The 14657-nt window shown below is 47.6% G+C and overlaps 1 protein-coding gene across 1 annotated transcript; it reads right to left on the bottom strand.

Annotated features, from left to right (window-relative positions):
• Window positions 1-561: 561 nt before the first annotated feature.
• Window positions 562-13185, bottom strand: ARK2C (arkadia (RNF111) C-terminal like ring finger ubiquitin ligase 2C). The gene is made up of 5 exons (XM_012790322.2): window positions 12923-13185; window positions 11045-11149; window positions 10670-10765; window positions 6313-6419; window positions 562-5861 (listed from the first exon to the last, which is right to left on the bottom strand). The coding sequence occupies exons 1-5, from the start codon at window positions 12959-12961 to the stop codon at window positions 5744-5746; spliced, it is 465 nt and encodes a 154-aa protein (XP_012645776.2). The 5' UTR covers window positions 12962-13185; the 3' UTR covers window positions 562-5743.
• Between the last annotated feature and the right edge of the window lie 1472 nt (window positions 13186-14657).

The following is a 14657-nucleotide window of genomic DNA, read 5'->3' on the forward strand; positions in this document are numbered from 1 at the left end:
GCAGTGTGGTGGCCGTGCTCCCACCAGGGTGGCCGGGGACTCCACAGGAAAGCAAGGCTCCAGGGTGGAGGCAGAAGGGGCAGCCGGGCAGACAGCAGGCAGGAAGCCCAGAGACGGGCATGCTCGCCTGGCCGGAGCAGAGTTGGGGCTTAGGGCCCACACTTGGCCCGGTGGCTCACATGAGCCTAGCGGGACTGGGTGGCGAATCTCCGTCTCCACTCCCTCCCCCCCATATCAGCACCATCCCCATGGGGCCTCACCCCACCAGGCAAAGGCAGTGATGCTAAGGGACAAGAGGGAGGACAAGCTGGGAAGGAAAGGGAGGAGGAGGGGTGGGAGGAAGGCTGACATGCCAGGGGCCCAGCCTGCTCACAGGGTCTTCCTGGGGGTGAGAACCTTCTGTCTCCTTTTGGCTCAAAGGCACAAAGCTCATCACCATGCCAGCCTTTGAGGCCACTGCCCCAAGTCCTCCCCCATCTACAGGAGCAGCAAGACTGGAGGCCCACCCCTGCCCTCCATGGCAGCCCCTCCTGCCCACAGCCCCCATGGAGCAAAGGCAGAAGGTAAAGGAGGAGATGCTGGAGAGGAGACTGTAATTCCAAAATCTATGTCCCCATCTGTTGTCAATGGGTGGCATCTCAACAACAAGCACTCTGGAGAGCACAGGATGGGGGTGCTCATCCCAAACACCATAGCTTGGGGCTTCTCTTCTGCATACCCCATCCCCATAGCTAACAAGCCATGGATTTCAGCTCACTCTCCAAATAACTGTCCACACCTTATGAATGGGCACATCCCATATCCAGGGATATGTCACCTGACTTATCTCCCTGTCACCCACAGGATACTACAAATAAAAGGACAAAAACTCTCCTGGATGTCTCCTCAGAGCAATCCACTAGATAAATTCTCAGTCCACTGTCTCCATTCTTCTCTTTCTCTTTCCTCTCCTTTCCTCCCCCTTCCATCCTTTCTCCTTCCCTTTCTTCTCTCCCGAGGGGGTGAGATAGCTCAGCACAGCGATTCCCCACCGGGTCTGTGCCATATTCTATTGGAACCAGAGGGACCCTGAAGATCCATCAGTTCTCTTCCCTCAGCCCAGCCCAGAACACTGAGACCCAGAGAGGCCACGGGACTTGCTCAAGGTCACGGGGAAGTCTGTCATAGAGCTGGTCTGAAAACCCAAGCCTCCTGGCCCCCTGGTGCAGGCTCGTGCTAATAGGCCGGGCTTTTTGGCTTTCAGATGCTCCTGCTGGTAATGTCCGAAGGGCTCCAGTTCTGGAACGACCGAGAGGTGGAGCCCAGATGGAGACAGTGACCCCAGTGCCTGGTGACCTTCCTCAGAGGACAGTGGCCGGGGGGAGGGGGAGGGCTGAGGTTGTGGGAGGGGCGAAGGAAGAAGGAAAAGCAGGTTAATGATGATGGAAGAGGATGGGGGGGTGCCAAGGGCAGTAAGTGAAAGGATTACCCCAGTCTGCTGACGAGTGCAAATTATATTCATATATGTGCTAAATACAGTCACTATATTGGAGTTTTTCACTAGATCACAGCATACAGAATCAAAGGTTTGCATTTCGTATGGAATGTATCCAAAGAGGCCAGCACCACAGTAGGACACCTTGCAATCACACACCCTGATAGTTTGGACGAAATAAAGTTTGCGGAATTTTATTTAAATTTTTTTTGTATTCATAGTTGTTTGTCATCGTACCAATGCATGCAAAGCATTCCACTCCCAGAAACAACGCCAAAATGAGGTAATAGGAGTAATAAAAAAAATTAGTATCCTTTCTAAATAAATAAATTATAATTAAAAATGCAAAACAACTATAAAAATAATTAAATAAGAACCCACAATATCTACAAGTTAGTCATAAATTATGATTGTTAAATATAAGGCATTTAAACTCACAAAACCCTGTAAACTAGCAACGTGCCATGTTTTTTGTTTTTTGTGTTTTTTTTTTTTCATTTTTGTTTTTCTATCAGCTGAAATCGCTCTAGCATTTGCTCTACGCGCGCAGGAGATGAAACACGAGGGGACCCGACAGACGTTGCTACAGCCCCACGCGGGGAGTGTTTGTCCCGCCGGCAGGCGGGGGGCTTAGGGGATTTTTTTTTTTTTCAGGAAAAAAAAAAAGTCTGGTGCTTTTTCTTCACCATTGAAAAAACTGTGCTTGTTCATTAGGCGTAAAGAGTTAAGAATACTTGCACGGAGGCTGGGAACATTTGCAGAAGAGGAGCTTGAGTCCTGCCACAGGTGGTGGCCAACGGCGACAGGGGGCCGGAGGGGGTCCTGGCCAGGTGGGGGAGCCGTGGCCCCCTGACCGCCCTAGGGCTGCGCCCAGCCGGGCTTGTGGCATTGGGTTGATTGATTGGCGTCCCTGGTGGACCCGCAAGGCAGGACTGCCGCTGCGGCGAGGACGCCCAGCGTGAACCCTGGGGTCGCTTTTGCCCCAGAAGGCACTCATGCGTCTCAGTCAGGAAAGGGTCTAAGTCCCTTGAGTTGAGCAGGAGGAGGGCGTCAGGTGGTGTCCCCTCCTGGAAGTGGTGGATGTGAGATGCTGAGGCCCGATCCTGCCATCCTGCCTCTTCTCTGCTCTTCCCCAGCGCCCTCACCGGGAGGGACCTCAAGGGAGCAAAAGTGCAGATCCGATCCTCTCCTCCCACCCAAACGGCTGCCCGGCTGAGGAAGTGGGAGCAAGGAGGGCTCTGAGTGCCGGCCGCCTCCTGTCCCCACCTGCAGGGGACAAGGAGATGGGAAGGGGAGGCGCGCTGCAGGATCTGCCCCCACATTAAGCAGCGTGCCTCTCCTCTCTGGGTGATCCCCACCCTGTCCCCAGTGTCAGCCTGGGGCAGAGAATCGGGAGGGAGGAGGGGACCAGGCCCCACCCCCTCACTCAGCACATGTGCCCTCAGCCTCCGAAACAGATGTGCGCGCCCACAGAAAGTCCTTTTCCACAGCTTGGCGGGCGCAGGGCTCTAAAGACTTGAAAGAAGATGTGTTGATGTTAGGGAGGATGGCAAAGTGTGAGTGTTAGAGATTCAGCAAGCATCCAGTCCAACCTCCTGGTGTTACCACTGGGGAAACTGAGGCCCAGAGAGACAAAGGGGGATTCCTGGCATTGCCCACTTAGTCAGGGAAGAGCCAAGGCTGGAACCCGGGACACCAGTTCTAGTTCCATTCTGGCCTCCCTGCTGTCTCCCTTACGACTGCCACCTTTCAGGCCAGCCACAGAAGAAAGAGCCAAAGACTGAGACTAGGAGAGGAAGGACCTTCCTGGACCACCCTGGCTACCTCCAAGCCAAAGCCATCTTCTGATGGATTCCTGGTTTGGGCCCAGCCATGAGAGAGAATGGGGCAGAATTTCCAACTTCCTGTGCCTATTAGGAACTTGCTTTCTCCCAAATCCTGACTCAGGTGCACTTTCTCCTCTGGTGGGATTGTTTGCAAACTGAAACCACTGAACTGGACCACGTGGTGCTCATTGCTGCTAACCCTGAATTTTAGACTGTTGGCCATTTTGCACTATTGGATGTGTCTTGTCTCTTCGACTAGACTAAGTTCCTCGAGGCAGGGACGTTGCCTTCCTTGCTATTGTCTTCCCCAGCACTTGCACCAGTAGGCACTCAATAAAGATTTTATAGAACACCAGGATATTAGTGCTGGGAGAGGATTTAGTCTAACTTTCTTGAGTAACCTCCCACTGGGAGCCACTTCCCCCCAACCCTCTGCCTGAGGGACAGACCAGCCATTGCCCCATGAGCCGGTTGTGTCAGAAGGCTCTACCTCAAGCCCAAATCTGACTCCCTGTCATTTTTACCCATTGATCCTGGTTCTACCCTTGGTAGCAGCAATACAGACTCGAATTTCCTTCATCGTATGGAATTCTTAAAATATGCAACAAGTATCCTGTCGCCCTTGGTCTCATGGATATAAGGGCATTGATATAGGGTTAGGGGTTGAGGGAGGGGGAGGCTTTGAGAGCAGTGCAAATGGGGGAAGAGGAGGGGCTTGAGGGGCAAAGGAAGACTGCAGAATTCCAGCCGACCTGGTGCTTTCCCCATATGGGTCAAGAAAGTTGAGTTTGGGTTGGGATTTGGTGGATTTTCCTGTCTCCATTCTTCTGAGCTGCCATCTCTCTGCTCCCTCTTGGGTTCAGAAAAATTGTGGGGTGGTGCAGAAAGACACACTGCACGGTGTCACTTGGAACTCCCAGGTCTGTGTCTCCCAGCACCTTCATCCCTAAACCCCAAGAGGTTCCCAGGAGAGAGCATAGAACATGTTGGACAGAGAGTGTTAATCCTCACAACATCTAGGTGAGGTAGAGGGGCTGGAAATGGGGGTGCACTGTTGTTTCTCTCCACTCATAGGAGAAGGAAACTGAGGCACAGAGAAAGGAAGGGACTTGCCCAAGGTTATCAAAGAGTCAGAGAAGGAGCCAGAGGCTAAGGACATAGGGCCTCCCAAACCCAGTCAATGTGGCTTCAGAGCTGGGGCCATCTCTGAGGGACTGGATCAGGCTGGAGACATCCCCCGGGAAGCACAAGGACTTCCTCAAGGCCCACCTGCTTGACCTTGGCCCTGAGTGCTGGCAAGAGCACTCTGGCCAAGACCAAGTGTGCATCACCCACGCTATCTTGCCTGCATCATCTGGTTGATTTTTTGCATAGGGAGGCAGTGGCGACATTGCCTCTTTGTGGCAGGCAAGGGCACAGCCTAAAGGAAGGAGTGGCGGTAAGCATGGGTCTCCAGGGTCCCAGGAACACAGGGGCAGCTGGAGCAGAAGGCTGGGCCCTCCCTGGTCCAGTGTGGAACCAGGGTGTGGGGACAGCTGGGACCAAGCCCTGGGACCGGGAAGTCCTCCCCAGACAAACTCCCCTTCACTGCTGGAACTCTGCCTTCCTCGCCCCGGCCGAACCCCAGAGGCCCGGGAGAGACCCCATCAGCTCCTGTTCCTCCCTTTCTCAGATGCCCCTTCCACGCTCCGTGCACTGTAAACATGAGAAAAATAAAAGCCAAGGGAAACACGGAAACAAAAACAAAACGAGAAATCCCCTTCCCGCCTCCCAAACTGGGTGAAAAAATATCATCCTTTTTCACCGTAAACAGGATTTGGCTTTTTTTTTTTTTTCCACCTTTGATTCCTTTTTCCTTTTCTCTCGTAAAGACGGGAAGACTGGGGCTGTCGTGGGTTGGTTCAGTCAGGCACCAAAATAAGAAACTCAGTGAGAAATATTTGGTGCGGATTCGGGAATAGGACATGTCCACCACAAGATGACTAGAGCACCACACACAACATTTTTCTTAAGCTAACATGCTCCGGCTGCCGTCCACAGAAATAGCTAGCGACCCCTACATGGTTCCTACGTGGTCGAGAGGTATATATACAATCCTTCGAAGGACAGGATTGAGGGGCCGGTCTACCAGCTAGTGCCTTCGGGATCCCACCTAGGTTCTCAGCATCCTGGGCCCCCCCTTCCCGCCCCTGCTCTGGGCACGGCCAGCTCCCTCCCTCCTGCACAGCCAGGCGGACGGGGACAGTCACCATTCTGGACGGGCGGGCCCTCCCCACCCTCTCCTTTCCCTCAAACACTGATACCACCGGCTCCTCCTTCCACAAATGTGCTTGCAGGCTTTCCTCTACGTCAAATGGCTCAGAAGGCAAAGTTTGGCTGCAAGGGCTATGGCCGTGGGGGGACCTGGTGAAGGAAATGGGGCGTCCACTGGCTAATCCCTCCCTCAGCTGTCGGCTCCCAGTTGTGTCTCAATGTCCACTCGGCAGATGGGGCATTTCTTGCTCATGGCGAGCCACTGGTCCACGCACAGTTGGTGGAAGAGATGCATACAGGGTAGGCGTCTGGAACAGAAGGGTGAGAGTCAGGGACCAGCAGGGGAGACAGGCCGAGGACTGTGCCAGGAGCTGAGGGGGGCCGAGGGGAACAGGAGACACACACCCCGGACTGCTGGGGGGGCTGCCTGGCCATGGAAGGAGGCTGTGGCTGAGACGGGAAGCCGTGACAGGAAGAGAGCCGCGAGGCCCTCCTCCTCCACGAAGCCCCTGCAGATCAGCCTGAAACAAAGCCATCACTCTGCCTTAGACCCATCCAGGCCAAACACCGCACTGTTCTCTTGCACTTTGCATCCAAGCATCTATAACCGGGGCATCACACATCTAGAACATTCCACACCCCACCTTCCCAGTGCACCACAGAAGCATACCTGGCACACTCACATGCACAAGCACCCCCAGCCCCCAACACATAGCATAGGGAAAGAAGGGACAGGGACTCAAAGAGGTGGTCTCCTACCTCACATCTTCTCCATCTTCGAGCATAGACAGACAAATTGTGCATTTCTCGTCTGTGTCTGACTCCTCCCCCTCTTCCTTCTTGCCCTTGCTGTCCTGGGGTCTTCGCTGGGAGAGGCAGAGAGAGGAGCGCCCATTACCTGGGGCCAACTCACCTGGTGGCCCTTGGCTTTCATCCCCAGCCTCCTCCCACCATGCAGCTTTCTCTTCCCCAAGGATCAGTCCCTTTTTACTTTCTTAAGTAATACCCAGACCTCCTTCCCACCCCCTCCCCTTGCTGCAGGAGACAGAGGGTTAAGAAAGAGGCTTAAATAAAGAGGCTTAAAATAAGAAGTGGACTTTATTTTTACTGTCCCAGGTGCTTTCTAGGGACACAGAATTTGGAAAGGAACTGGGTTTCTAATGAGTCAATCCTTTACAAAGCTCTGACATGCGCACAGCTTCCCTTTTCTGATCTACTCCTTATACCCTTTACAACCCAGATCCCTGCCTTCAGGCCTCTCCCTCCATGGTCAGGTCCAGGAGGCTTCATTCATTCATTCATTCATTCGCTCCACTAACATCCATTCATTGATTCACTCATTACCAGATGAAGGCAAAATTCCTCAACCTGGCATTAACTCCTGTAAATTTTACCACATTGTTATGAACTATTTTATATTGTTGGATTTTTCTTCCTGTCCAGAAAGTTCACTTGAGAAAGGCACTATCTTCAAGCAATCATGTGAGCACTCTGCTTATACTTGTTGATTTTCATTGTCTTGTTGTTAATTCTATGCTAATTTATTTGAACTAGTTCACCACTATGTAGAACAGGGGTCCTCAGACTTTTTAAACAGGGGGCCAGTTCACTGTCCCTCAGACCGCTGGAGGGCCGTTGGAGAGTGCGGCGCACATTCCACACATGCTCACTGTGGGCCCAGGACGAGGTGGCTGCTAAGCAGGACAGGCAGCGGTGGCAAAAACACCCAGCGAGCCAGATAAATGTCCTCCGCAGGCCACATGTGGCCCACGGGCCATAGTTTGAGGACCCCCTGATGTAGAAAGTTTCAAGTTCCTAGGTGGCATGCACCATGGCTTACCATTCTTTAAGTACTGCCCCACAATTGGCCAAGTACAAGGCATATCAGTACTAAATATATATTCTGGGGAAGAAGGAATCTAATTAGTGAACAACATCATCCCACTTTCATGTTCCCATCTCCATGCTAGGTGGTGAAACGGTCTGACAGTAACCACAGGAAGAAAATTACTCTCCATGGAAAACCAGACTTCAAGGTCATTTCACAAAGAGAAAAATCGGAAGAGTCACAAGATGAAGACCACCCAGAGAATGACGTTGGGGCCAGACATGGACGCCAGGTCTCCCTACTCTCGTCCCTGGTCCTACACTCTGAAGCTCCTTAGTCTGATTTAGTGTTGGGGATGTTGTAACCTCACTGGAACATACAAGAAAATCGATTCCTTCTGCTCTGAGCCTTGCTGCATTTTGTACATCCCACTGCAAACCATGCTAGGCTTCTGCAATAAGTTTCCCCCTATCTAGAATCCAGAAAATCAGAATTGTCATGGATTTGGGGTATGAATAGAGTCATGATGATCTGTCTGTGGAAGAGTCCAGCTGTGCTTGCCGGAGGAGTGGCCTCCTGGGTCGCCCTGCTAGAAAACACCTGGTGTCCAATACAAGACACCATTAAGACTCAAGTACTTGCCTATTTGCTATTGTTCTTCCCCATCATTATTCTTGATTTTCTTCTTATAGTTAATAATTTCAGCTTAATATTACCTTGTTTTACTATGTCTAATACATATTTCTTTAAACTATTCTCCCTTTTCAATTCTTATCCTTTTCCTGTTTGGTATTTTTAATCTTTTAGACCTCCTGGGTTTTGTTTTCTTTTCACTATCAACATAACTTTTATTTCAACTCTTTTTGCAGCATTTATGTCAATATTTATTTTATCCCTTTTGCTCTTACCTTCTATTTCATTAACATTCCCTTTTAGCTTTGATATTATTAATTTTAATTTTATATGTTACTTTCATACTTTTCCTAGTTCTTATTCTTTTCACATTTTTCTATTTTGACTCTATATTTTTTATTCTTATTAAATCATTATTTTAAATTATGCTTTTTTGTTTTATATTATTTTACTCTCAGTTTAAATTTTTTAAGGTTTTTTTTCCACATTGTATTTGAATCTTAACTTTTCTCATTTCTCATTTTTAATTATTCTTATTCTTTTTAATAATATTTTTATTGCCTTAATTCTCCCTTTTCTCTCCTAACTTTTTACCTGAGGCCTTTACCTCATTGATTCAGTCCATTTTCCCTTTTCATTCTTAGTGTTGGTTCTTTTCACAATTTCCTTGTGCTCTGTTGAAATGGTGGCAGGTGAGTTGTGTGTCTTCGAAAGGAGCAAACACCCCCTGGCCTGGGACACAGATGCTGCTCCTGGGCTCCTGAACACGCCACTCATTCTCTTCCATGCTCTTCTCCAATAGCCTAAAGCTCTCTCTCCAGAGAATGATCATCTTCCCCATGCCGATGGCACCCTTAATTACTGAACTACTCCCATTTCCTCTCTAAGTAAGGTATCCAGTGTCTGACACATAATAGGTACTCAACAATTGTGGTTGAAATCATTTATGAATAATATCCCATGCATTGTGAGGAGCTGCAAATACCAAGATGAATGGCCTTTAAAACTGACACCACCAGCACATGGGCAAACTGGGGAAGTGTGTGCCTGACATCAAGGGAACAGCAGCTCACCACACCCGAGCACTCAGTAGGTACCAGGCACTGTGCTAAACTGTTCAAACACATCACCCCCTTGAATCTCCATAGGACCCCATATGGTAGCTCTCATTTGATAATATGATCACTCTCATTTCACATTAAAAACATCAGGGGGAGGGGAAAGCCTGGAAAAGCCCAGCAAGTTGTTCAAAGTTACACAGCTATAAGGGGTACAGCTGAAATTCAGAAGTGGCTCTAACACAAGTGCTCTCAACCACGTTCCCTCAGGTGAAGGTGGCCCCTGGCTTGACCATGGTAGGTAGGGTCCTGCTCTAAGCTTCTTAACATTTGTCAAGCTTTTAATTTATCCCAGAAGGAGATGGCAAGTTTTTAAAATTAATTTTTTATTTGTTTTTATAATAGATTTTATTTTGTAGAGCAGTTCTAGTTTACATAAAAATTAAGCAAAAAGTCCAATGTGTTCCCATATATCCTATTTCCCCCAACACACACAGTCTCCCTTATTATCAACATTTTGCATTAGTGTGGTACACTTGTTACAATCAATAAGTCAATATTAACAGACCATTATTGACTGAGGTCCATTAGTTTACATTAGGGTTCACTCTTTATGTTGTACCATTCTATCAGTTTTGACAAATGCATAATGTCATGTGTCCACCGTTAGAGTATCATACTAAATACTTTCACTGCCCTAAAAATCCCCTGTGCTCCACCTATTTATTCCTCCCTCCCTACCTGCTGGCAATCACTGACCTTTTTACTGTCTCTAAGGTTTTGTCTTTTCCAGAATGTCATCTAGTTGGAAGCATACAGCATGCAGCCTTTTGGGGCTGACATCTTTCACTTAGTAATGTGCATTTAAAGTTCCCCTGAATCTTTCCATGGCTTAGTAGCTTATTTCTTTTTATAGCAGAATAATATTCCATTGTATACATGTACCACAGTTTGTTTATCCACTCACCTATTGAAGCACATCTTGGTTGCTTCCAAAATTTTTTATTTATTTTAATTTAAAAATGTGTTTAAAACTCAGCTTCCTGGGCTCTAATCTTACCCCAGTTTCCTGAACCCTAACCCTGGAGATTGTACCTCTACAGGCTTAGGGTAGAGCCTATGACTCTGTGGCTTTAAAAGCTCCCCAGGTGACTTTGCTGCTCAGTCAGATTTGAAAACCCCTGCTCAGAAGCCTTAGTTACCCATTTGTCCACGTGTGGATTGGACAGAGAATTATTTTCTAAAGCAAATGTTAGCCTTCTGTGCAAGTGCCCCTTTTGCCCACCTCAATTGGATAGAAACATTTATATGCCTGACATCTACATGTGTATACATACATAATATGCCCATTGATAAGTCCACATGCACACACACATTCCCAGTCCTCCTCCCTTACTGATGAGAGGCTCCCCCTGGCCACACTTGGCACAGCCAAGTGAGAAGACCCTGGGAAGGTATCATAGCTTCAGAGCATCTAACCAGAGCAAAGACTTCTGGATTTTAGACTGGGCCCCTCTGTAGACAGCCAGGCTGGGGTCAATTAGACAACCTCTCCCCCATTCCCTGACTTTGCAGGCTGGCCTACTGGAAGACCCACCTTCTTGTACTTGTGGGGAAAGGTGAACCTCTCAATGGTGTTCTGTACAGCTCCTCTAGTCACGTTTCCCAACCTGTCCTCCAGCTGCAGAAGCTCCTACAAAGAGAAAAATGTGGACATGTGTACTCAGCATGTGCAAACACACACGTACACACATGATAAGGATGAGGGGCACACGAACCTGTCAGGACTAGCTTGTCGCATGCTTAAAGACTATAATATGTCTACTTGCTCTCCCTTTTGCTCTCTCTTACTCTCAACCCTGAGGCTTCCTGCCACCCTTGCCCTACCCACCAGCAAGAGGAAGGAGAAGGGATGCCACCAACAATAATGGTGTCTCCACCAACCCAGTTGGTGCCAGACAGAGCATCATACCTCGTAGCTCTCTCGCACAGCGGAGGTGTGTCTGCTGGGATTTAGTCCCTGGAGAGCAAGGAAGTGAAGCTGAGGGTAAGGGTAGTTTCGGATTTCATGGACGACCTGTTGGAGAAAAAATGCTTTGGATAGAGCAAGGACTCAAGGTTTCTCCATCAGCCCAGTGTGCAACTCCTCCTCCCACAACCACCAGGCAGCACGCCCCTCAGATGCTATGGGCAGAGTGCTACCTTTTCTGCTCTTATGTCTCTCCTCATCAAGAACCTTGTGCCTGGACCAGCCACAGAAAGAATAACAAAGTCAACAAAGTGACCACAACCTTCATAGCAGGCACTGTTTTAAGTACTTCACATGATTGACTAATTTAATTATCTCAGGTGATCTAAAATATAGGCAGTATTACCATCCCCATTTTACTGATTAGGTAAGTGAGGCACAATAGATTCAGTAATTGGCTCAAGTTATGCAACCAAGTGACAGAACCAAGATTTCAAACCCGGGCAGTTGGATGGCAGAGTTCATTCCTTTCACCCCTACCCTGCACTGCCTTAGAGCACAGCATGATAGTTGAGGGACTGGGCCACAGCCAGGACCAGGGGTGGGGCACAGAATTTAAGACTCAGTAATCAAGATGAATAGTATTTTGATGTAATATGTTTAAAAATCAAAATGAATGCATAAAACAAGTCCATGCAAAAGATCAGTATTTTAAATAAAGAAAGACTGAGCCTGTAGCTGCCTCACTCTGCACCCTGCCTTGCTCCTCCCTAACGCTGGCCAGGTGGGGCCAGGTTTCTATCACAGCTCCTCCACTTACTGTGCGTGCCAGGGCCACTTACCTAACCTCTCTATGCCTCAATTTGCCAATCTTTAATATCCTTTTGTGGAGGGTTACTGAGAGAATTAATTGGGATAATTTATGTAAAGAGCTTAGAACAGTGACTGCTATGTAGCAAGTGCTCAATAAATGTTTGCTTCTTTTATTCTTAAGAGATGACACTTCATATGCAAACCAATGATTCTCAGAGCTGACAAGGACTGCAGAGATTACTCATCCAAACCACTCATTATACAAATAAGGAGGCTGAGGAGCTAAGTGATTAAATGATAGAGACAAGGGTTGAAAGACTGGGATTATGTTTTAGGGCAGCAACATGAAGCTGTCCAGAAATAAGAAGATTTTCCATCAATCTTTTGCTGCTTTAATGGAATATCTTCATTTTAATTTCATGTAGCTTGCAATGGCAGGAACTTGAAAGCTCCCAAATGTTCAGCATTCTACAGTCACAAGAAGGCCTGGCCCCTGCAGAAGACAGAACTGGTTCTGCAGGCCGGACCCAAGAGCTCTCTCTGGGATCTATTTGGGCCCTCACACCAGCCCTGTGAGATGGGCAAAGTAGGCATCTTCGCTCCCATTCCACAGATAAGTAGAACCAAAGCCCAGGGAGGTACTGACCATGAGAAATTAACTAAAGGAAGTCATATGAGGTACAGGATCTACCATGCCTGATCTTAACCCCAAGCCTTTTCCCCCCATACCCCTCTCCACTCTTCCAGTGTCCACTGCCACTGCAGTACTAGCTTCTAGTCCAGCAGGTTCCCTTTCATTTCCCCTCAAGCCAGAGTGGGGACAGGAGCTAGGAGGGGAAGGAAGCAGTTGATCTGCATGGAACCCAGAACAGACACAGGGAAGTCAGGACACAGGATCTGAGGCAAGGGGACCTGGGGCACAGGAGAGCTGGGCACAAGGGGAGCCAGGGCACAGGGGAGCTGGGGCACAGGGGAACCGAAGCACAAGGGTGCTGGAGACCTCACCCCATCACTGGAGTTCAATAGGCAGCAAGGGAGTCCATTTCCTGGCAGAGCCCTTTCACTCACCATCTGCGTAGAGGAGGAGCTTCTGGGAAAGTGGTGCATTCGAGGAGTCGCTAGGTAATGCTGATAGTGCTGAGGGATGGGCCGCACCTGGAACTGAGCAGGACTCAAGCCAGCATCCACACTGAGATCCCTGCAGGGAGGCAAGCTCAGATTTAGCCATCAGGTTGCAGAAGGGACCTCAGACATCAAGCCCACATAGCAGAATGAGAATCACACACTGCTAGAGCGGTGAGGGACTTTACATCCCCTAGCCCTTGCCTTCACTTTAAAGGGAAGGAAGCTGAGATCCAGAGAAGGAAAGGGCTCTGCAAAGTCTGAAGGAGCTAGAGCAGTCCAGGCCCCACGAAACTTCTTGCAACCAGGGGAACAAAGCTCCCTTCCAAGACAAAGCCCATCCCTAAGAGAAATGCTGAAAGACAAATCTAAATAGAGCAGGTTGGGAACACAGAGCAAAGGAAAGACAAGACCCAGATAAAAGTGGAGGAGGGAGCAGAAGGCATATTTTTACCTCTTTAAGAAAATAAGAAAAAAAGGGCCCTCCATAGCTAGATCTATGAGTTAGAAAGCTTATCCTGGCCCAACTCCTCTCACTCCTAAAAATATAGGGAAACTCACTCATTGATTAAGTACACTGAAGAGGAGCCAATGGCTAATTTGGAAAATGGGTAATTTCAGGTCTAGAAAGAAAATGTGCAAGATGAGATTGAAACATCTTGTCATATCTGAAAGAAAGACAGCTGTCAAAAAACTACTAGAGGCTGGACATGGTGGTACATGCCTGTAATCCCAGCACTTGGGAGGTTGAGCAGGAGAATCACTTGAGGCCAGGAGTTTGAGACCAGCCTGGCAACATAGCGAGACCCCCATCTCTACAAACAAACAAATAATAAACACTACTAGGTGTTAAGCCTGCTCAGTGTGGGAATCTGGAAAGTATGTATGGGATGTGTTAGATAAGTGAACAAATAAATGTAGCTATATTCCAATAAAATTTTATTGACAAGAACAGAGAGTAGGTCAGATTTTATCCAAAGGCCATAGTTTTTTAACCTATGATAGCAAAAATGATAACAATGTATTGGGGTGATTACAATATATGTAGAAGTAAAAATTACAAAAGGAATAGCAAAGGATGGGATGGGGTAATGAAAGTATGCTGTTGTATGAGTTTTACATTACATGCAAAGTGGTATAATTCTATTTTAGGGTAGAGTGTGATAAGCTCATTAGGCATCTTATAAACCTAGTGGATTCCACAATAAAATACAATAAGATATAATAAAACGGTATGACAAGTCAATATTTAATCCTAAAAATTACTCAATTGATCCAAAAGAAGGCATGAGACAGACAAAAAGTTTTTTTTTAAAAAGAACCAAGAAACAAGAAAATAGATGAAAGAAATCAAAAACAAAGAGAATGATGCTAGATTTGATTCCAACCATCTAGATAATTACATTAAATGTAAATAGTCCAACACTCTAATTAACAGGCAGAGATTGTCAATTGCAAAACAAAAGCCAACTATATGCTGTCTGTTAAAAAAACATATTAAACATAAAGATGTAGATACTACGTTAAAAGTAAAAAAAGGAAAGAAATATATACCCTGCAAGCACTAATAGGAAGAAAGCTAGAATGGCTACTAATATCAGGCAAATAGACTTTGAACCAAGGGATATTACTGAGGATAAAGAGAGAAATTTCATGATGATAAAGGGATGAATTCATCAAG

This window comes from Microcebus murinus, chromosome 17, assembly GCF_040939455.1.
Source record: "Microcebus murinus isolate Inina chromosome 17, M.murinus_Inina_mat1.0, whole genome shotgun sequence".
NCBI classification, from domain to species: domain Eukaryota; kingdom Metazoa; phylum Chordata; class Mammalia; order Primates; family Cheirogaleidae; genus Microcebus; species Microcebus murinus.